The 23,612-nt window shown below is 43.2% G+C and overlaps 1 protein-coding gene across 2 annotated transcripts; it reads left to right on the forward strand.

Moving 5' to 3' along the window:
* The first annotated feature begins 48 nt into the window (after positions 1–48).
* LOC119372277 (kelch domain-containing protein 4) lies at positions 49–23,612 on the forward strand. 2 transcript variants are annotated; one of them, XM_037642756.2, is made up of 8 exons: positions 49–254; positions 332–423; positions 515–593; positions 3,697–3,795; positions 9,163–9,392; positions 15,990–16,246; positions 18,168–18,484; positions 23,155–23,612. In XM_037642756.2, the coding sequence occupies exons 1-8, from the start codon at positions 147–149 to the stop codon at positions 23,560–23,562; spliced, it is 1,590 nt and encodes a 529-aa protein (XP_037498684.1). In that variant the 5' UTR covers positions 49–146; the 3' UTR covers positions 23,563–23,612. The 2 variants fall into 2 exon arrangements, with proteins under 2 accessions (XP_037498684.1, XP_037498691.1); XM_037642763.2 differs by having other exon boundaries at positions 51–254; positions 16,023–16,246.

Raw genomic sequence — 23,612 nt, forward strand, 5'->3', positions numbered from 1 at the left:
GTTAGAGGTAGGTTTTAAAATATTGCGTACTGTGAGAGTGTGACATGTGGTCAGCCAATTCTAGGTGGTGTTGGGTCAGCGCATGGAGGAGGGATCAGCGTGATTCTGTTCTGTCGTAGAACTTGACTTTACAGACCGCTGTAAATATGGGGAAAAAGGACAAAAAGAAGGGCAAGGGCGCGGAAAAGACTATCGCAAAGACAGAGAAGAAAGCAGCACAGAAATTGAAGAAGGAATTGGCCGCGAAGGGCGAGGTAAATATTTGGTAGCGCCGGTAGCCCCAGTAGCACGTCACACATATAAAGCTGTCATTTCTTTTTCCCTATTTTAGGATGACATTGAAAAGCTCATCGCACAGTTTGTCGAAGAAGATCGCAAAAGACTAGCAGTTACCGAAGAGCTCGTAGGGCCTCCCTCTTGTAGGTACTGAATTGGCCATACCTGGCCATACTCGTTATACGGTTCACTCACTACTGTTCTGTCGTTCACGCGTTTGTTTTTCGTTTTGCTGCAGGAGCGGGGCTACATTGTGTGTGCATCCTGAAAAAGACCAGCTTTTGCTGTTTGGTGGGGAGTACTTCAATGGCCAAAAGGTATGGCACGTTTCTGTTTGGACCGCCGGAATTCGATCGTAAAACACGTGTAGTCGCCAGTGGTCGGGAGAGGTTCGTAAGCTGTTCACTAAGCAAAATCCCAGCGTGTAAAAACAAGCTAGCATCACGATATCACCGTACGAATTCGTGAAGCTTTCGCGCGTGTTCACATGAACATTGCGATAAAGCAGATGTTACCTGCACCGAAAATAGACGAAAGGTATATGTTACAATGGCTTAGAACATTCACTTCAAGAGTGGGTTTACCAAACAGAGAACAAAAAAAAAAAAACTGTTCACTTGTTCAGGAGCTTTTGGCCCCTGTTAGTGAACGTGTTTGTTAAAAATGCTGTATACGATGTCGCGGATTCCGGTGGGGGTGGAAGGCAAAAATGTTTGTACCGCCTTTGGCATGATGAAATTATTCAAACAGCAAGCATTTTATCTGATGTTGAGGTGAAATGGTGTCTAGAAGGGTTGCTGATCAGACGAGTTGGTCAACCATGAACGTAGCGTGTATTAGCGCGGTACATAAAAGAAAGGAACACGACATAGGCGTAGAGATAGGTAGGCGCTAATAGTAGGCACTAAGGTAGGTAGCGCCTACCTATCTCTATGTCAGTGTCGTGTTCCTTTCTTTTATGTAGCACGCTAATACACACTACGTTCATGAAATGGCGTCTACCTGCATGATGGGTCTGGGTATTCTGGGAGCACATAAAATGTATTGGTCAAGTGTGATGTCACAACATGGGGTTGTGTTGTCTTTTGCCGCATTTTGTTTCAGTAACTTAGAGGACACATCGGCTGTGGCTCTCAGATATCTTAAAGGGGCCATGATACGGTCGTACAACTAATCTCAGCTTTATCATTGTAACTGAGAGTAAAGGCCCAATATGGTTAGACACACACACAAGAAACTAGGCTCTAAGCACACATTTTAACTTGAAGTTTTAATGTGAAAGTGCTGCTTCTAAACTCTTGTCGACAACGACTGCCGTTTTGGCAAGCACTTTCTGACATCAGGAAATGAGGAGCCACCACTGTATCTTCTGCAATGAAACAGTGTGACGCCACACTGGACCTATTGCTCCGCATGCTCTGGCATCGAATGGCACAACACAGGCATCTCCTTCATTCGCTTCACTCACTTCACTTGCTATTCCTTCACTTACTTCACTTGCAGCAAACATTTGAGATTTACACGAGCTGTTGCAGTCACTCCTTGTTTTCATGCTGTACAAAAGCATGGCCTTTAGGATTGGTTTCTCATACCTGAGGAAGTTGTTTGGAGGGGTGTCCATTCATTTCTTCACTACTCATGGTTGCCACGCTAATGTATGCCTCATCTGCTGTAGCAAGACTGAAACTTAGGCTAGTTGGTCGTACTTCATAATGGATCGGCAGCACAACTACACACAGATAGAGAAAAGAAGGAACACGAAAACACAGCGCTGTTTTCGTGTTCCCTCTTTTTTTCTGTCTGTGTATGGTTGTGCTGCCGGTCCATCGTGAACTCATCTGCTGTAGCATTCAAAAATTCAAGTACAAGTTTTCTACTGCACCAAATGTGCTTAAACTTTGCCAGGTTGTTGTGGGAAGAATGTTGGTATCGGGCAATGTACAGTTCCATCTCGAAACTTTGGCGCCATAGCTCCTTTAATAGATTGATCTTTATGCTAATCTGACTAGGTTTTGCTGCATTTAAAACGTGGGGCCAAGTTGTGCTTATAGCTTTAAGTTAGGTCCTTGGTTATTTAGAATAAAAATTGCCAGATATGGCCAAAATTGGCATTGCTATAATGTGATGTATACGACTGCTTATGAACAAAAGAAGGACCCATTTGATTCAACCATATAATAGGCACAGGTAGCTGTTGAGGCTACGTCAAATTTTAATAATAGTATACTGAAACAAAAAGAAAAGCAGCAGTGAAAATTGGCGGCTATAATGGCAGTTCTATCTTAGCATTTCCAGTAGTTGTAACATTAAATAAATAAGGAAAAGCAGGTAAAAGCTCTGTATTTGCTTATATTATAAGCAGTCATATCCACTTCATCTTCCTTGTCTACATTTACTCATCATGGTCCATTTTCAGTGCTTTCTTTTGCTGGTGCTGCTTGTGTGTAAATAATAAAGGGCACTGATTGAAGAACAGCCTCACATGTTGTGGAGAGGCTTTTTTGTTCTCTACGTCCTCTGGCTGCCGCTGCTTTAAATAGCACATACTTTCCTGGACCTTTTAGGTTCCATCTAAAGATATTCTACTGTATGTCGTATGGTAAACAGAAATTTCGGGAAGTGGGGCAGTTGCCAACTTCCTCCCCCCCCCCTCCCCTTCCCTCCCCTCCTTGTTCACCTACCCTGGCCCCACTCCTGACTGAAGGCAATGTTATTGGGCTTTCCTGGTTATCCTCGTCATCACTTGAGGCACGCATATCTGGAGTCTGCTACAGCAAAGCAGTTCCCCGGCACATCTGCCTTACTGTCAGCCATAGGAATCTTCCTGTGTATGCCCACAGACAGCAACCGACCACCTATGTTCGTTATGTTGAGCTGACATCCTGCGCTGTTTTCATAAATATTTTATGAAAGAGCAGTGCCCGGTTTCCGCAAAAGCAGCTTATTTCTCTACACTTTGTGAACACTGGATTGGTTCTTGGCCCTAAGGATGCACTGTGAGACCATTGACGAGAACCTTCAACGTCCGGATGTTAACAAACCATTTGAAAATGAGTTATTTAATGTGTGATGTAGTTACTTCCAAGCTTTGAAGTCATCCTGTTTACTTATTGTAGCCCTTGTGCTCCCTTTCTTCTTCATAATACTAGTCGAGATCGTAGGCTTATGTAGGCTTATGTAGACAATATGTAGCCTTTGCAAAGATTGCCCAAGGTGATGTATGTGCCACAGAGCTGCATTTGTCGGTTGCAGAATTAGCGCACACTTGGAAGGAAAGAGAAAAGCTAAATGTAATAGTGACATTCTGTACTCATTGACTTCATGCAGCATGTGGCATGTGCTGTGGGGGAAACTATGACCCACAGCCACGTGCAATCCTTTTGATCGCTTTTCTTTTTCTTGCATTTTTTTTTTTTTCAGACATTTATGTACAATGACCTCTTCTTGTACAACATTAAGAAGGACAACTGGCTTCTTGTAAAGTGTCCCAACTTGCCGCCTCCACGATGTGCTCACCAGGTAAGTCTGTTGCACCCACCTCATTTGCAACCTGAATTATAAGGTAATTTCAGAGATTTCAGAGATTCCAGTACACATTGATTGTAATGCGCCCACTGGTGGTATCTGGGATAGTGCTTGATTCGAAAGTTCTTTTAATTATAATTCTTATATTTCTTACATTTGGCCTACCCCATTTTTGAACAACTGGGTCTCTCTTCCTAGCTACAATTGTTTTTATGAATATTGGACTTCGCAGAAATACATCATATTGCAATGGTAATTATATAGCAACTTTTAGCTGAAAATTTGTCATCACCTTGATGTCCTGTATGAACCCCAAGTGCAATAAGACCTGTCATGTCCTACATGCAATATTCTGTGGGTGTGACAGAGAGCATAGGAGGGTGAGCTTATAAGAGTGATTGCTTAATAATGGGCGCTGTCTTCCTTCACGCATGCAGGGGGGGGGGGGGGGGGGGCTGAGTTGGTGCATTTCCTCGAGCTACCGCTACTGTAGCAGCCATGCTAGCTCTATACACGTCAGAGTGCATGGGTAGTCTGTGCACCATATTTTGTAGGTAATCGTTGCCAAATGCACAGGCTGGGCTCGCTGAGATGACTACTGGTTTTGACTGCCTGTCCTCCCGCATGCCTAGTGTTGGAGGTTCCATTATGCCCAAGATTCGGAGATGCATTGCAGCAAGAAGCAATGCAGTGCATTTGATCACCTCTGTCTACACTCTTAATCCCATCAGCATTATGACAGCGAGTGTTCATTGTCATCTAATGAGATCTGTTCATGTTTGCCTGTCTGTGTGTGTGACACCTTGTTTGCTAATTTAATTGGTGATTCTTCTGTTCCATTTGCCATGTTTGTTCTTTCTTACGAGAAGTGCGGCCCTTGGTCAGGTGGTGTACTGCCTTTTGCTTCTCTCCTTTGATATGTATCCAATAAAACAAATAAAAAATATTCATGTCGACATTGTGGCTGTAAGACAATCACAGACTTCATTGCTGTGAAGCCTTAGGTATCTAGTTAATCTAAGCATGTAGCAATAACATTTTGCCAGATTGTTACAAATTGGCACCTATGTGCTTTTTCACTTGTATGCACATTGTATGCTTTTTGACGACATGTAGCAGGCTGTGTATTGGCTTTAGCTTGCCCACTGGTGAATGCCTCCCCCTCTCTCTTGCTGGGCAATGTTTTGCTGTGGGTGCAGGGAACATCAAAAGTTTTGGCCCCTCTTTTAATGAGGTTTCACTATGTAAACGTGCAGCAGCAGAGCTTTGAAACAAAAAAAAAAGGAAAAGGTAGGGACACAAACACTTAAGGGGAGACATTCTTGAAAAGTGTGTTTTTAATAGTTGGGTGAACAGAATGAAATTTAATACACATATTCAGGTTTTTCTGCAGATTCCAAATCTCTGAGTAGATTTTTAATAGCTGCATTAGAACAAAAGATATGCTAGTTCTACAAAGCTTTCTAGCACAATTCTTACGGGGATTTCTGGCAACTTCTTTTCGTCAAACACAAAAGCAAAGTATGCGGCAAGATTGGCAGAAAGCTGGTCTAGCCGATGATGCTATTTATTTTCTTATAATGTTGTTTACCAAATGATAATTCTCTATAATCATAAAGCGTACGAAGCAAAAGTTTTTCACTCATATTTGCATCCATTTATCTTGCATTCCCAAGTTCGATAAAAACAATCAAATTAGCATCATCGGCTAGACGAGCTCTCTGGCAGTCTTGCCACATATTTAGTTTTTCTGTTTGACAAAGCAAAGTTGCCAAAAAGTACCGTAAGAGATATGCTCTCAGAAGTTGCATAGGGTGATTCCACGTAAGATCGAACAAACGATGGCTGGTCGACCTCTCAAATTTATTTCAAAATTTTATATATTATTGCCTGATGAGTGGAAAGAAGAGATCCGCAATTTGTTTTGCTGCCAAAAATTTTTTCGAAGCACAGGAAATCAATAATGACGAAGAGGTGGAGTGGAGCGCTCATCCGCTCTGCTGTTTTGGCCAACTTTCGTTATGAATTGCACAAAATAGATTAAAGTTAGGTAGCTGAAATTTTTTACCTAAATATACGCATGTTTTTGCTTCTGCGCAGGTATTTTTAGTGTTTATGTGGAGTGTAGATGTTTTTATAAAAAACCTCCAAAATGGCCCAATTGGCAAAATTTTCTTTACTTTGAAGGTCTTTATCTCAAAAAAGCCTCGTAGCAGAGCGACAAAAATTCCGCATTACATTCTTCGCATGCTTATCTACCAAACTGCCAAATCTTGTATTTATATAACTTTTCAGTGAAGAGATGTGATCGGGCTAAGTTCAAGAAAACACCGAACAATGGAAACTTCTGACGACAATTAAAAAAAAAAACCATTTTTTAAATTTCTTAAACTTTGTCCACTTATTCTCCTCCACATCAGCTTTCACAATCATTAAAAACATATTGCATAATGTTGTTGCACTAATAGTTACGGCCCCTCCAATGAGACCCTTAGGCAAGGATGAGCAAATCCGACTTCTTGCCCAGCAAATGTATAAAATGCAGGCAGGATTGAATTTTTTTTATTAAAAGGCCAGCAGGTACCTAAAGAGGTGTCGCCGGCACTGAAGACATTAATTTTGAAAATATTTGGTCACTGCAGCGGCCACGAGCGCGGGGCTACCGATCAGGCGCGCGCGCACCCGAGATGCTCGTTGTAAGAGACGGAGTAGTGAGAGCTCGTTTTCGCGTCCTCAGACCGATTGAGTTCGAAACAGCAACACCTCTCGGGTAACTTGAACGCACGTGCACCGGTAGTCGCAGTGATCTGGTTAATTGCGTGGATTTCTTTTTCAGGGGGCATAAGAATGTCATCGTTAACTGTGCGTTCCGTGAAGATCTTTCATTGCAGTGGTAGTAAAAGCACGCGTAGCACAAGTAGTCCGTCTCACTGACAGTCACTGATCTTTCGGGCGTTAAACGTTCCTTCAAAGCATTTATGTCTAGGTCGGTAACTCTGCGAAATTTCGGCTTCTTTGCAATAATTAAAGGAGTACTGACACGATTTTGAGACATCGCAAAGGGGACATTTTTTTCTTCGTTGGTATGCAGTGTCCACGCTGTCCACACACTGGAGTCGGAGAACACCTATAAAATATTTTAATTTGACTTTGAAGTTTTCGTCGCTGAGCATTTGCAAGCCAGCTACACTGCAAGGACATTATCCGGACGAGTCAAGACAGTTCCTCCGAGTTCGCGAGTTCTGCGTCCTGCATGCAGCCTAAATCGTAGAAATCACTGTCAGGGTCACTGGACGATAATTCACTCATCGTTGTCTATTGCACCACGAGCAGATGACGGATTTCCCTCTAGTACGTCGCAAGTTTCTGTATCTCCGTGACGTCACACTGTTATGAAACGACACTGAGAAGCCACCCCCTCGATATCGAAACCGAAAGTGTCTTTTTAAGGTGGCTCTAATTAAAATATATAGGATGCATTCCCAGACACCACAATAGTCGTTTTAGGTTTCTCAACACCAGTATTTTTATTTAGAGCAACAATCCGAAATTTTTTTTAATTCGTGTCAGTACTCCTTTAAGCTTCTTGTGCTTCGAAAGGTAGTCTACACAATAGACTCATTCAGAGCTACACCTTCTCGTCATGAGACGCACAGGAGGAGTAGAGTAAGAGCAAAGCACAAGAACTATCCGCGCCGAATGAAGTGTGAACAGCGCACCGAACGCGCGGCCAGTTCAGGCCGTCTGCTGCCGACATCTGATATAGGCAAGCGCATCCGGTTACCGATAGTTTTGCTTTTCTTTCCTTTGACAATCCATATTTTGCTTTGCCACTGAAGCGCCACGTTCACGCTTTCCACTGATCGCAACTGGCGCAGCGCAGTTTCTGTGGCAGCAGCGTGCGTGAAGCGAGCGCTCATAGCTCCCTTATAGAGTTTTCATCTTGCTTCCATCTCCGCCGTGTTATCAGCGCCCAGCTGCATGCAGTGCGAACACAGGGCGGAGAGAATAGCGAAGCTCCAGTGCACGTGCGTTCAAGTCACCCGAGAGGTGTTGCTGTTTCGAACACAATCGGTCTGAGGACGCGAGAACGAGCTCTCAATGCGCCGTCTCTTACAACGAGCATCTCGGGTGCGCGCGCGCCTGGTCGGTAGCTCCGCGCTCGTGGCCGCTGCACTGACCAAATAATTTCAAAATTAACGTCTTCAGTGCCGGCGACACCTTTTTCAGTACCTGCTGCCCTTTTAATAAAAAGAAATTCAATCCTGCCTGCATTTTATACACTTGCTGGGCAAGAAGTCGGAATTGCCCATCCTTGCCTAAGGGTCTCATTGGAGGGGCCGTAACTATTAGTACAACGACATTATGCAACATGTTTTTAATGATTGTGAAAGCTGATGTGGAGGAGAATAAGTGGACAAAGTTTAAGAAATTTAAAAAATGGGTTTTTTTTTTAATTGTCGTCAGAAGTTTCCATTGTTCGGTGTTTTCTTGAACTTAGCCCGATCACATCTCTTCACTGAAAAGTTATATAAATACAAGATTTGGCAGTTTGGTAGATAAGCATGCGAAGAATGTAATGCGGAATTTTTGTCGCTCTGCTACGAGGCTTTTTTGAGATAAAGACCTTCAAAGTAAAGAAAATTTTGCCAATTGGGCCATTTTGGAGGTTTTTTATAAAAACATCTACACTCCACATAAACACTAAAAATACCTGCGCAGAAGCAAAAACATGCGTATATTTAGGTAAAAAATTTCAGCTACCTAACTTTAATCTATTTTGTGCAATTCATAACGAAAGTTGGCCAAAACAGCAGAGCGGATGAGCGCTCCACTCCACCTCTTCGTCATTATTGATTTCCTGTGCTTCGAAAAATTTTTTGGCAGCAAAACAAATTGCGGATCTCTTCTTTCCACTCATCAGGCAATAATATATAAAATTTTGAAATAAATTTGAGAGGTCGACCAGCCATCGTTTGTTCGATCTTGCGTGGAATCACCCCATATCTTTTGTTCTAATGCAGATAATAAAAATCTACTTGAAGATTTGGAATCTGCAGAACAAATTGAATAAGTGTAATAAATTTCATTCAATTAGCCCAACTAATATAAAAAACTTTTTCAAGACCCACGTCTCCCCTTAATGCAATGGACACTTTCACTGCTGAGCCCTTACTTGTTCATGTTGTCACATGTGGTACAATATGCACAGAAATACTTTGCCTCTGAAACACCTACTTTTCTTGTGCTTCGCTGGCTTTCAGACTGTGTAATAAAGCAAGCAACAATGTATATATGTGTAGACTACTTTGGAAAACGTGATGTAAGCCTGAAATTATAGTCTTCATTCCCTGCATTCAGGCTGTGATGGTGCCACAAGGAGGGGGCCAGATGTGGATCTTTGGGGGAGAGTTCGCCAGCCCAACCAAGTCGCAGTTTTATCACTACAAGGACCTGTGGGTCTACCATATTGCCAGCCGGAGCTGGGAGCAGGTGCGTGCATCGGGAGGACCCAGCGCACGCAGTGGTCATCGCATGGTGCAAGTGGGCCGTCAGCTGCTGCTCTTCGGTGGCTTTCATGAGAGCACCAGGTCAGTTTTATGGCCACAGTTAACAGTATGACCACACAACTTGCATGCGTCCATACAAGGCATATTCAAAAAGTAAAGGCCGTTTGTTCATAAATAAAAATATTTTCATTTGTAAAAGTTTTTGTGTTCATTTTAGTTTTGCACCAGCCTTTTCCATTGCGCTAACTTCTGAGCACTTTTTATGACGCTGCACGAGTTTCCTTAATCCATATGCATAGAACTTGGCTATCTGGGAATTGAACCTGTTCACAATGATGGCCTTGAAATTTTTCACGCTTCAGTGAAGAATTTCGCCACTGCATTAACTGTTTCTTTTTGTTTTTGCACTAGTGTAGTATGTCCATGTCTTGTAGCGTGTAAAATAATGGGAAAACAATTTTCGTCTTGTCGATATCATTTCAAAAACAGTCATCCACGTGACATTATTTCCTATTTGTGCTAGTCTTAGAATTACAGAAAGCTGAGCTAGTTGTTAGGGATTCATGTTGGTGGGCATGCAAACAGAGACACAAGGCAGGTCAGGACAACACGAGCGCTGGTTGTTGAGCATTTTCAGTACCCACTTTGCACGCAATTTTCAACATCTGGGATTTTCTGCTGCAGTCGAGTTTATAGTGTAGCATTCAACAAAAGGAATTAGTCGACACTAGTTGTCATTCACGTATAAAATTGCAGTTCTCAGTCTCCTTGTTGAGCGATTTCATCAGTCTGTATTTTGGGCCTACCGTTTCACTCTTCGTCATGCACATTTGTGCAGACGTTTTTGAAGTCTTGATGTCATTGTGGAACCTATCCTTCACTCATTGCTGTAGGTCCATCAACTAGACAACTGCCAATGAATTTCGGCAGCTGATGATCCCTTTTCACAAAAAGAAATCGAATTACAGTACACATTTTGCAACTGGCGGGAGTGACAAATCCCGCGGACATTATCGTCTGCATTCACCAACAAGCCAACTACTTGTGGATTACCACAATAACTTCTTTGCCTTCAGAAGCAGGCAGTAGATGGCCATGCATGTGTACAACTTCGTTGTGACCCTCCAATAGTTCAGTGTATATTAAATGGTCCTTACTTATTTAATATGCTTCATACCTTATGCTGACGCATAAAGATTGTCATATAGCAAAGCATGCATGCTATGATTTTCTTCAGTGGTATACACCATTTTCCGGACACGCTCAAGCGCCGCCATCTTGAACTGATAACGTTGCAGTTTTGTATCCGTATCAAATAAACAAACAGTGATACGGTGAACCCGCACACACAAAAACGCTTGGGCCGATATATTCAACGTTTCACGACCATGATCATTTCATATTATGACATAGAAAACAGGCAGAACAATTGCTTATTAGTCCAAGATGGCGGCGCCCATGAATTGAAAATAATATCGTGTATATACTACATCAGCTACTGTGAAAATATTGCTGTCATGGGATGCGTTGTTTAAAAGATGAAGTTACCAAAAAGGGTTGCCATGCCAAGCAGCTTCAAAAACAAATACACTTGGTTCTCCTCTTTGTCCACCATTGCTCTTTTGCTTTAGCATAGCAATATCTTAAATACCTCCAGTGAGTGCCATTTAAGCAACATGTGTTTGGAGCATTCAGCTTCAGCATTGTTTGAATCTTCATTTCAGATTTGAGAAGACTGAGAGCGACGGTGTTGCAGCATATACTTTTTTCTTTGAATTCATCTCATTTCTTTTGTTCAGTAGTGGTCGCTTTCTTTAGAGAGGTAACGGTGGGTTTCAATTGCCTGATCTCATATGTATGCTTATAACTTTTAAAGGCCAACTCCGGTGATTTTTTACCATGTCAAAGTAGTGGTGCTTTTATGTTCCTGAGACGGTCGTGTCACGGGTTCAATAGCAGAAATATCGGCATATTGGAAAATAATTTGAAATAAGCAAAAAAAGCGCAACACCGGAGCCGAAACCCAACCGAACAGTACTGTCTTCGCATGACGTATACACGATTTTATTTTTGATTAATAGGCGCCGCCATCTTGGACTGATAAGCAATTGTTCTGCCTGTTTTCTATGTCGTAATATGAAATCATCATGGTCATGAAACGTTGAATGTACCGGCCCAAGCGTTTAACCGTAGCGCTGTTTGTTTATTTGATACGGATACAAAACTGCAATGTTATCAGTCCAAGACGGCGCTTGAGCGTGTCCGGAAAATGGTGTATAAGTCGGCAAAAACTGGATATCGTGCAAGGCATGCCGGTCCCGCCAGCGTGTAGTATGAAAGCTGCGAAAACGGCGAAGAGCAGGCACTCAGGGGAAAGGTGACCCTGTCGCAACAGCCGTACCATGTCTGTGACTGACCGTGCCATGTGCACAAGCTCCCCGGAGCTGTCGGAAAATGACAGCTGCGATTTGGACGCATTCGGAGGCCAACTAAAACCGCCATTCCTCTTCGATGAAGTAGAACACACCTGTTTAGTTATTTGCTTGCCTGGTTGCGCATTGCACCGCCAGATGGCGCCACCTGTCCAGGCGGCTCACGTTTGTGGGGCCGTGATCGGGTAAAATGCTTTTGCGGACTAACTAAAGCTTCTTAATATTGCTATGGGAAGAGTGCATAAGTTTGGCAATAGCGGCGTTCAACATGGCGTCAGTGGGGCCAAAGGAATTTAATATAAGCCAAGTACGAGCCACCTTTCGCACGACATTTGTTACAAAAAGCGTTTCCGTACGGTAATGTTCACGCGTGTGCACTCTTCAGCCGGTACCGTATTACCGCACTTTCCGTGCGGTAAACCGGCCCTGCTAGCTAAAACACTAATATAAAGACGCGGGGTAATCGTTAGGTGCAAGTATTTCGTGACTGTCAAGGTAATTATATACGGGGAATCGTGTGCAGCCCATGACACAACACCACTTGCCACCCATCACACGTATGCCCACAAGGAACTGCAATTCGCTCGCCCAGCCAACGAAGCGTTGGCCAAACGCACACAATTGTTGCATTGTGGATAGCAGACGCTGTAGTGGCACCTTGGTTCCGTCACTTCCGCTTTGCCGAAAGTGACGTCATGCACACAATGTTGACAAATTCTGGGAAACAATGTGGAGAGAGTCGGGGTAATCAATAAAATTCATTTGTAATGAATCTGCATATCTCTCCAGTTTTTAATTTGGCATAAATGACAGGAATGTGAAAAGGAACGTACCCAGCGAACTTTATTGAAATCTATTGACCTCGAAAAATCGCTGGAGTTGGCCTTTAAAGGGACACTAAAGGCAAATATTAAGTTGACGTTGATTTTTGAAATAGCGGTCCAGAAACCTCGTAGTGCTACTCTTGTGCCAAGGAAGTGCATATTTTGAAATAAAATCACGTTTTAGTGGTCCGCATCGCGTTAGCGCACTTCAAATCACCCGCCTGAAAGCGGTCTTTCTCACGTCACTGTTTCCGTGCCTACTGTTGCCCGCCTTTACTGCGCGGCGGCGTGCACTGGCGGCATGCACCATTCGGGCATCCAGCAACATAACATGCATGCGGCATTTTTTTCGTGAGCGCGCAAAACACACGTGGCAGTACGCGATACCGAATCTACCACTGAGACGTGACTGCGTGAGCGAAGCAGGGTGCCGGGCGAAGCGCAGTTCTGCGAAAACGGAACCTTTCAACCACGCGCGCCGTTCCCCATGGCAACGCCAAAGAGGTTCTTTTTTTCCATGAATCAAACAGAAACGAACAAGTAGCATTTTATTACGTCTCTTGGTGCACGGAAGGTTCTTTTTTTATTGCAGCTAGTTTGATTACGAGTAATTAATTGTAGTGGGACTCTCACGTCATCGGGATCATTTCCAAAATGTCTCGCTCGTGGCGCTCATCGTGTGGTACATTCAGCTTAATTTCTCGGTAAGTAGGGGCACTGCTGTTGATAATATTGCCGTTTTAGACGTTGTCATACATTGAGCTTTCACTCTGACATAAATTGTTATTTGCCTTTAGTGCCCCTTTAAACATACCATTTAGTTCTGTGAAACAGGAATGCATTTTTCAAATGCAGAATGGGACAGAGGGTGTGCGCTTGTAAAGTTGTCTGCATGTCGGAAAAAAAAGGCACTTAATAGCTTGACCACTAACTGGCCTAAGATTCAATTCAAAATCACGATCAAGCAGTAGTAAAAGTTCACCTCACGCTTCATTGAGCAAGAAAAAGACTATTCTAGGCACTGCAAGAAGGACAATTAAACATTTATCATCATTGTGCAAGCAGTGACAGGAATAGTAAGGACAAAACTTTGAAATGAATGAAAGGCAGCTCATGGCTTTGCTGTTGTGATCCCACTGTACCAAGTGACGTAGTGCTCAGAATATCCAGTTATATATTTACTATTGATGGCAGTGCTGAAGTTCAAGATCGACACCCCATTGAGCACTGTTAAACAAAGGGCATGTTTGACATGAGGGCAGTGCATACAGCTGCATTGTTGAATTTGTTTTCTATGTTTTTTCCTTCTTGGGGAGGGGGGAGGGAGACAAGTTGTGACCTAACCAGGCAATAAGCAGATTTGTTTGATAAATATTAGAGCTGTGCGAATAGTAAAATTTTGGGTGCAAAGCGAATTCGAATATATTACATTTTGAGTGTGAATCGAATCAAATATTTTTCTAATATTTCTCGAATATTTTTAGAATAGTACTTCGAAGCGAAATTACAGAAAAAGTTGCAGAGGATCCCTAAGCATATCCTTACGAGATAGGAACATGAAAGCGTTTCTTTCGGCTAGGTTGGTGAACCACTGGAGGGGTGCTGCTAAGTGGTGTTCCCTAGACGTCTTATAAAGAATGAGGGAATGCAGAGGCCGAATTGTGTTTATTTACATGATTTGGAACAGCCAAAATGATGTCGACAACACTTTACACGTTGGCGCCGGTGACAGTGCCAGTGAGAGAGGTCACGTGGTGGGAGAGGCCGGGCGAGTGCGCGCTTTCAGAAACCTGGCCAAGTAACACTTTCGCGTTGAAATGTAGTGCAAAACATGGCCCAAAAGAAAACATGCGCGACAACCCGTACACCTTGCAGCAGTGTAGTGACGCGGGCGACATAACGTACAGTATTGCCATGAGCCTGGATAACTTGATATTTCGCCATTCTTTGGGTGATAGTAATTAATTTTATATTGCGCTAATTTCGCAGCATTAAGACATTACTCGGAAAGCACGTTTTGCAAAACGAGTCGATCGAGGACGAAACTGAAACCATGTTTGCGGCATTAGCAACAGCCGACCGCCAGTGACATCGCCATCACAAGATGGCGACAGAATGCATATTAAAACAGGCTAATTTCGTGCTCGACTACGGTCTGTCTGCGTTGAGTTTGTTCCAAGCAGAGTGGAAATGGTGACACGCCCCTTTCATTATGAAAGTTCATATCGAAGAAAAGTTATTTCGCGCTGAGGACAGCTACATCACATCTATTTTGCATGCCCGAAACCTGTGTCCGTGAGTGGTGCAAACAAAGGAAGGAAGTCTTCAGCTGCCTGTCGACCAGAAGAAGTTTCTGTGAGCCGAAAATGAGAAAATATTCGGATCTCGATGACACTTCATGTCATCGGATCACGATGGCGTGAAGTGTCGTGTTGCTATGTTTACAGTGTCGCTGCTACCGCTCCGACTTTTTCTTTTCTTTTTTTGTACTTTTTTTTCTGGGGCTGTGAACTAGTCAAGCTGTTTTGTACACAGCTTTTTTTTTTTTTCGCGCTCCTTTTTTTCTGTGACGGAACGAAAAAATAAACTTGATTTGATTTGATTTGAACCTTGCAGGCATTCTCAAGCAGCAGTGTGTAGACGGAGCTCGTCAATGTAACGGCCCTTAACCCATATATGCCCAGTGTCCTACCCATAGGACGCGTCTTTGATGCACTCTAAAATCGCTATTTCTTTATCTGATGACTAGCGCCACCTACAGCACATTTGGTGTGCTGTAGGTGGCGCTAGTCATCAGTTAAAGAAATAGCGATGTTAGAGTGCATCAAAGACGCGTCCTATGGGCAGGACACTGGGCATATATAAGTTAGACCGGAACGCAATCGAGGCATATCCAGAAGTGACCTGAAAGCCATCAAAACTGGATTACGGAAGGAAAGGAACTGCCAGCAGAATAAATTTCACTTTCTGCGAGGGTCTTCCTAATCTGTGTTGCAGTGATCGAACTACCTTGTCTAAAAATAGTGTCAGGGTGTGGTGACGGCCGTTAACCTTTCGAGAGCTCAAAGTTTGCCAGGAGAATTGTCTTTACGTGCGTCATTTAGAAGTGCTGTGAGTTGATTTCAAGGGAATGAAACTGTTATATTTATTTTTCGGAAGTTCGACTACTTCGAATAGTAAAATTTCGGTGTGAATCGAATCGAATAGCAAATGCTATTCGAAGAATATTTGCACACCCCTAGTAAATATTCAAATATCATATGCTTTCAATCTTGCTGAGAAAAACAAAGAATAATTACATATAGAGCATCTTATTCTACTTTTTCTTTGATACTGATGGGGCGCTTGAGGGCAATTTGTATTTGTTGATTTGCTTCTTTAGGAAAGCTGCTGCAATTTGCGAACTGTGTCTTACTTGGCAGGGAACTCACACGTTTTGGCTTTTGTGCTGGCAGAGACTACCGTTACTTTAACGATGTGTACCTCTTCAACTTGGATCTACGAACGTGGACCAAAGTGGAGTGCAGCAACTCTCGGCCTTCACCACGTTCTGGCTGCCAGCTGTTGCCAGTGGCTGAAGGCAAAGTCCTTCTTTATGGCGGTTACTCACGTGAAAGGATCAGAAAGGAGTTTGACCAGGGAAAGGCACACACTGACATGTTCCTTCTTCAGGCTGACAGTGAGTGTTAAAATCTGTCATATTGGCAGATTTTGTGACTTCAGAAGTGTTAACTGCATGTTCAGGCCACCAGGATAGTTAATACTGCTACAGTGATGCTCACTGCCCAATGCATTTGCCAGTAAATGTGTTCATCAAATCTTGTTCACTGAAGAATGCGGCCTTGGCAGCTGTGCTTTTTGACAAACAAAAGCACAGTTGAAATGGTGCATTTGCTGCAGGCAAGGTAGCTTGTATATGTGACATGTGCATATACTATATTGAAATTAGTATGTGGTGTATGTCTGTCCATTCCTCTCCGTTTTTGCCGCCAACGGGACTTATGCCCACAACACAGCCTCAGCAGTAAACCAAACCACCTATCTCTCGGAAGTTTAGATGTTTCCCCCAGTATGCAGATATAAACAGTGCTGCATTCAAAAAGCAGCCACGATTTCTTTGTTTTGCAAAGTGCATTAGGCAAGCACCTCAAAATAACACTGAATTGTCAGAAATTAGAACGTGTCAGTAGTAGAACGTTTGCTGATGGAACGCTGTTCCCTCTGTCGTTTCTTCATAAACGTAACGAGTTACCGTTACAGTTCCACCTATCCGTAACGGAACGTTGGCGTTCCTTCGTTCCTCCATAAAGGAACTAGTTCCTAGAACGTTACTCCTTGGAACGCTGTTCCGTACAACACTGCATGAGACCACAATGTTAGAATAGGTTTAGGTGAAACGACGCTATACAAGCTCCCCGCCGAAGACTGAGATGCGCTAAATCAAATGAACAAACAGGACCACTACTTCGACCGAGCAAAACTACAAGCAAATTACTGTTCCTCCCGTGAGATTAAATACACGGAGTTATGCATCATACCCCAGTTTAAGTAACTACGTCCGCAAGGAATACAGTTGGCACTCGGTATTTTGCAATCGCTAAAGGCACTAGCTGGCATAATTTCTATATTGTTAAGAGACAAGTCATTCAGCCACGAATTAGTTTTGATTCTCAGCCCATTTAAAACATATAGCCCTCATTAGCTCACCTATTTTATTACTTTTTACAGCTAATTGTGGCATGTCATATACCCTACGTCTTTTCAAGCTTCTTTATGCGTACCGTTTTTTAACGACTGATTCCATCAGCGCATGCTTAAAGCACCATTCTGCCTTCAAACCTGCCAGGAATACCTCACCTCATTTCTGACCTCTTCATTTTGGAGGATTGTAAAGAGAGAGCAGGGGGAGGGGGTGGAACAAGGGGGAAATATGGCTGCAGGGTCGCTTTTGCAGTGCTTGGCACCCATTCTTTTGTGCTAGTTACAGCTTCATGATGGCCACTGCAGCGCCGTTTCGGCTATTTAGTAGAGTCAAGTCGCGGGAGTTGTAATGGAGGTTAATGTCTGTTTAAAGATCAGTTTGTCATGGCCCATCGCGTGCCCTTGTGGTTGTGCCTCTCATTATTCCTTACAGACATGTTGCTGCCTGGTACAGTAGCTGTAGTAAACATTATTTTAGAGTGTTTTAGCAGGACCCCTTTACCATACGGTAAGTGCAGAAATACTGTACCGTCGTGGTCGACACGCAGCTTTTCAAAAACTTTTCAGCTGCACAAGTTGCTCATTGTGGGCGGTAGGTAACATGATGAGATTATCAAAGTAACATTTAATGGAGGTCTTGCAGAATAAAAAGTAACTACGTGCCGACTACGATGGTACGGTATTTCTGTACTTACCATACAGTCAGCCGGCACTGCTAAAAGACCCTTTTGTTCCGAGATGGGGTTTACGGAGGTGCACAGTGGGAGGTGCCGTTTTGGGAGTGGTGAACCACCTTCTGCATTGATATAGACTTTACAGTATAACTTGGGCTTAGAAATTTATCTTCAACGGTATAAAGCAGATTGCAGGTTGATGTAAAATGTGCTCTTCATCCATAGCACACAGCTCAGACAAATGGAAGTGGTCCACAGTGAAGCAGTCAGGATGCCGACCGGGTCCTCGGAGTGGCATGTCAGTAGCTGGCCAACAAGGCAACCGGGCCTACTTTTTTGGGGGTGTCCAGGACCAGGAGGAAGAAGACGCCTTGGTGGGCCACTTCTTCAATGATCTACTTTGCCTTGACATGGACAGGGGATTCTGGCGGTCAGTCACTTTGAATGTCGCTGGTGACAAGGACGTTGCACAGTTGGGCGATGGCAGTTCTCAAGAGCAGGGACCACATGAAGATTTGCACAAGCTCCACATAGAAGAGCCTGTAAGTATGACACTGCAAAGGCTGCTGAGTTGTGCTTGCTTTGCTTGGGGTCAAGCATGTAGCTTTAAAGAAACCATTTTATCTGAAGGTGTAGGAGTATATGAATACAAATCAAGTATTGCGACTGTTTGAATACAATTGAACCTCGTTATAACAGTTATACTCGATATTAAAATGCTCAAGTGATATCCGTCATTTGTAATAAACACGAATGCTACATAGGGGAAAAAAATTTTATCAGGTCTATGCAAAAGAAAAGCAGATATTAATGCCTTTTAAGGGCTAGCAAAGGGTGTCCTGCTAATTGTTAACACCCATTGGTGACTTGCTATTCCAGTGCTTGGCATGAGAACAATAACTACATGTACACGCTGTGCTCTTTCACTAATACACAACCATGCAATTGGTGTCTGCCAAGTACAGTCACTGAACAACGAACCAAATTTTTTTCCGACCAAGAGGGGCATGCATGCTGACCCTAGCCCTGCTGCCTTGGTCGTCTGTCTACCTAATGCATAAGTTTCCATGCTTGGTCGCTGACGAGGTCAAGTGGTACAAACTTGTTGACAATGAGCTCCTCGCAACAGCTTTTTTCCAGCCACTGTGCCTTTGATTGACAAATTTTCATCAAAGCCAGTCTGCTGAGGCTGGCAAGCCTAACCACTATTGCTTCATAGGGAGTAGGCGAATTTGTTTACGGTGACGATTGCTGTATCATATCTGAATAATCTGAAAAAATGAGTGACAAACCAGTGCTGTGTCAGGAATTTTCACTTAATATTAAGGTAGGGCTGTGCGAATAGCAAAATTTTGGGTGCGAAGCGAATCGAATCGAATATTTTTGGAATATTTCTCAAATATTTTTCTAATACTTCGAAGTGAAATTGCAGAAAAAAAAGTTGGAGAGGATTCCTAAGCATATTTTTATGAGATAGCAACATGAGAGTGTTTCTTTTCGCTAGGTTGATGAAGCACTGTCGGGGTGGTGTTTTATAGTTGTCTTATCAAGAATGAGGCAATGTAGAGGCCGAATTGTACTTACGTACATGATTTGATGCAACCAAAGTGTTGCCGACAACACTTTACATGTGATAGGCAAAGATGCCATTTCCTCAGCCTCTCCTCCTCTTTCAACTTCTGTGGAGGCCCAACTGATGTGGTAGACAAGGGTGTGCTCCCGTCAGGTCCAGAGTTTCAAATCTGCTTTGTAGACGACTTTGATATATGAGAACATCTGAAATTTTGGATGCGAAAAAGCTTCGACGTCCGATTTTTCGGGCTTCCTGCCGAAATTTCAGGTCCAAAACAGCATTAATTGAGCCCCCACCTCTACCACATCTTTCATCTCCATGTTGGAACCAGTGTTTTCTTGAGTTAATACATTTGCGACCGTAGCGGAGCTTGAAAGGTAGCTTTGCCGCAATACGGGGGTGTGATGAGGTGAAGCACACTGAAAGTCTAGGGTCCATAATGTTACTAACAGCGCAAAAAAGGACGAAGGACCAGGAGGAAACACAGACAAGCGCTGATGAAGCAATAGTCCAATCGGACGTTGATTGTGTGTTGGCTAAGTTCGACCGCAACAGAGCTTGAAAGGCAGCTTTGCCGCAGTACGAGAGTGTAATGAGGTGAAGCATATTGAAAATCTGAAGGGGTCACTTTCAATCGGACATTGACTGTATTTGTCTTTGGGAATTGTTCGAATAGTGAAATTCCAGTGCGAATCGAATCGAATAGTAAACACTAAACATATTCGAAATTTCGAATATTCGCACACCCCTAATTATAGGTGCTATGGTCATTTTAGTGGTAGGTGGCTGTGCTGCAAAGATTGAGTAATGTCGCCAGTGAAAAAAAAAAAAATTAAAAAATTGGTATCACAAAAGTGGGTCTCTGACAGTATTTGACATTTTTGCTACAAGGCTACATGTATTCTGAACCGCAGTGTTTATTATGTGTAGTTATGACGGACAATTTCTTATGTGGGAGTGCGGCAGTAAATTTTTAAAATTTGCTAGCTACGGAAGAGTTTGAGGATCGGGGATCCACGATAATGGCACGCTGCCAGTGCGCATGCGCAGAATGTGCAGAATTATGGGTCTTGGGATAATGTTGCCCAAGACCCATAAATTGCAATATAGTGTGGGTCTTCAAGCTGCCTTAAAACAAGAACTACCTGAAAAATGACAAGACGCCACTCTGCATTTTAGCAGCAATCTTAGAGCTTACTTTGCTATGAATGGTATACAGTAAACATCCAATTTTTCGGACTCCTTAGGGACCACGTAATCGTCCAAAAAATTGGGCAGTCCGAAAAAACGAGTTCATGCTTTTTTACTTCTCTCAAGCGGTCAAATCGCCACGGTCACATCCGAAATAGCTCTCAAGACCTCCCAGTACACTTATCAGGCATTTCAGTGCTCCCACAGGCTCTTGTGAATACGTTTGGTACCTGCCGGGAACCCCGCTTAACTATGTGCCAAATTTGCATATCTTGATGAGCACCTCCGAAGTCAGCAAAGCGTGGAAAAAATTGCTGCTCTCTGTGGAACACAAAGGCTGTTGCAGGATGGTGGACAACTGTCCAGCTTTTCCCGATGCGTGTGTGCACGTGAATGATGTGCTACTGTACGAAAAGCTCCGCTGCTTCATTGAAACGCAGCATTTGCTGCCATGTGGTTGTGTGCTGCACTTTGCCTACTAAGCTCACAAAGTCACTGCCGGGACGCTTGCTGTACTGTACACATGCTCTTCATAGTGCCCACCCTGTTCCCGACTGCACACGGGCACGGTAGTGGTAAGCTGGTTTCGTTCCTCGAAGCAATGTGTCTGTACATTTAGTAGTCTCGCACTAAGAGGCAGCAGTGAATGGCGGCACGGCACATTTGGGTTGTCACATATTAAAAGCGTACAGTACGCTCACAACTGCACTAGGCCACATACACTACATAGCAGTAAGCTCGGTAGTGCATGTGGGGCCACATGTGAAGGGGCCACAGCCATGCTGCCCTGCGCTGTGACAATGGCCCCTTCAGATATGCCTCACCCTATAGCCCCATAGCATTGTGGCAAAGCTGACTTTAGAAATCTGCGATTGCAAATGGAATGACCCATGATACTGCTGGTTTGAGCCTGTGAGATTATCGATGCAGCGCCGATGGTGACCTGAATTGCTGCCATTTCAGGCCTGTAATTTGACCAGGAACTCAGAACAGTCGGATGCCGAAGAGTTTCAGTGTTCGAAGTTTCAGACACCCTTATACATTGACTCGATGGGGCATGTGGCAGTGCCGAGAAAGTGTCCGATTTTTCAAGCATGTTTGAAAAATCGGCAGTTGACTAGTTCAACTTGTATAAGTATACAGCAAGTCGTTGTTTCGCTGCACCAGGGTGGCTAGTGGCACTTCGTAAGAACATAGTAGCTAAGCAACCAAAGAGCACTTGACTTTGACCTTTCTTTGCCTTGGTCTAAATCAGCAAAAACAAAGCGTGCTGTTAAGGGGGGACCCTGCTTCAGAGACATATTTCTTTGTTTTTGAGTACATATTCATGAAACTTTTGCAGCTTATGTATTTTTATGTCCTGATTTCAGATATGCAATTATTTTTCTAGTACACTATGCTGTTTTCAAAATATCAAACATTTCATGTATATTGTTGGGAGCAAGATTTATTTATAAATTGTAAGAGTTATAAAGCAAATCAGCATATCACAATAAGCTGGAATGAATACTGTTTGCAATAAAACAAGAATGGATGTTCTAGGCCCAATTGAACAAAAGTTATAGTACGTTGAACACTTGGGAAGTCAGCGATGTCGAGTTCGGTCAAACTGGGATCAAGCTGGGAATGTTCAACATACCATAACTTTCGTTCAAATGGGCCTAGAACATCCATTCTTGTCTTATTGCATACAGCATTGATTCCAGGTTATTGTGATAGGCTGATTTGCTTGATAACTCTCACAGTTTAGAAATAAAGCCTGCTCCTATAAATACAAAAACTATTTAATTGTTTCAAAACTACATATTGTATTAGAACAGTAATTGCATGTTTGAAATCAGCACATAAAAATACATAAGCTGTGAAAGTTTCATAATGATAAGCTCAAAAACAAGAAACATGTTTCAGAAGCAGGGTCTCCCCTTAACAGATAAACTAATTATTGGTTGCCCTTATTGCTTAAAAATGCATTGTTTTCACTAGTAAAAAGCTGTCTTGAGTTTTGCTTTCGAACATCTTTTTTGCTGGTAACTGTCTGAAGCAACTGAAACATGTGTGCAATGCAAGAGAGCCTGCATTGTGAATTATGTGATCAACAACTTGCAGTGACGCTGGCGCATCTACTTCGACGTTTGGTGCAGATGCATCAGTAACAAAGATGGCAAAATGCCTGATGAATTGTCAGGCATGTTGAGCATGTATACATCTTAACATTGTGTTAAAGCAATAGTTAATTTCATGCAGCGGTGTTTTATAATTCTAGTGGCACTTTGAAGTTGGCAGCATGCCTTATGCATCACCGCTGTCATTAAGAAGGCCCGTTTAACTCCAGAGGACCGTGGTTGGTGTGAACCTTGGTTAAGTGGGTAACATGTAAGGTCACCTGTGTAACAATTTTATTCGAGTAGGGTTCACACTTTTTCATTGTGCAGTTTTTTTCCCCTTCAGGTTGTGACATCAGATGATGGTGTCTTCACAGTTACAATTGGTGCCTCAAAGGACAAAGCACCAGCTGAGGCTTTGTGCCAAGAGGCAACAACTTCAGGGGAACCTAAGGATGTCTTTGTACCTGTCCCTCGTATGGGAAGCTGCATGGCCATCAAGCACGGGATCCTCTACTTGTACGGAGGGATGTTTGAAGACGAGGACCGGCAGTTTACACTTTCCGATATGTATGCACTAGACCTGCGCAAGTTGGATAAGTGGAGAGTGCTTGTACCATTGGATCCACAAGCTCATGAATGGCTTGGGTCTGATGACTCAGATGCCGACTCTGAAGAGATGGAGGTAGATGAAGAGGATGAAGACGAAGACAGCGAGGAAGGTGCATGTGCTCCACCTGACACAAAAAAATAATATTTTTGGATTTTATGTCAGCTACATATAAATGAGTTGCTCCAGTGTGA

The sequence above is a fragment of the Rhipicephalus sanguineus genome, chromosome 1 (genome assembly GCF_013339695.2).
Source record: "Rhipicephalus sanguineus isolate Rsan-2018 chromosome 1, BIME_Rsan_1.4, whole genome shotgun sequence".
NCBI lineage: Eukaryota > Metazoa > Arthropoda > Arachnida > Ixodida > Ixodidae > Rhipicephalus > Rhipicephalus sanguineus.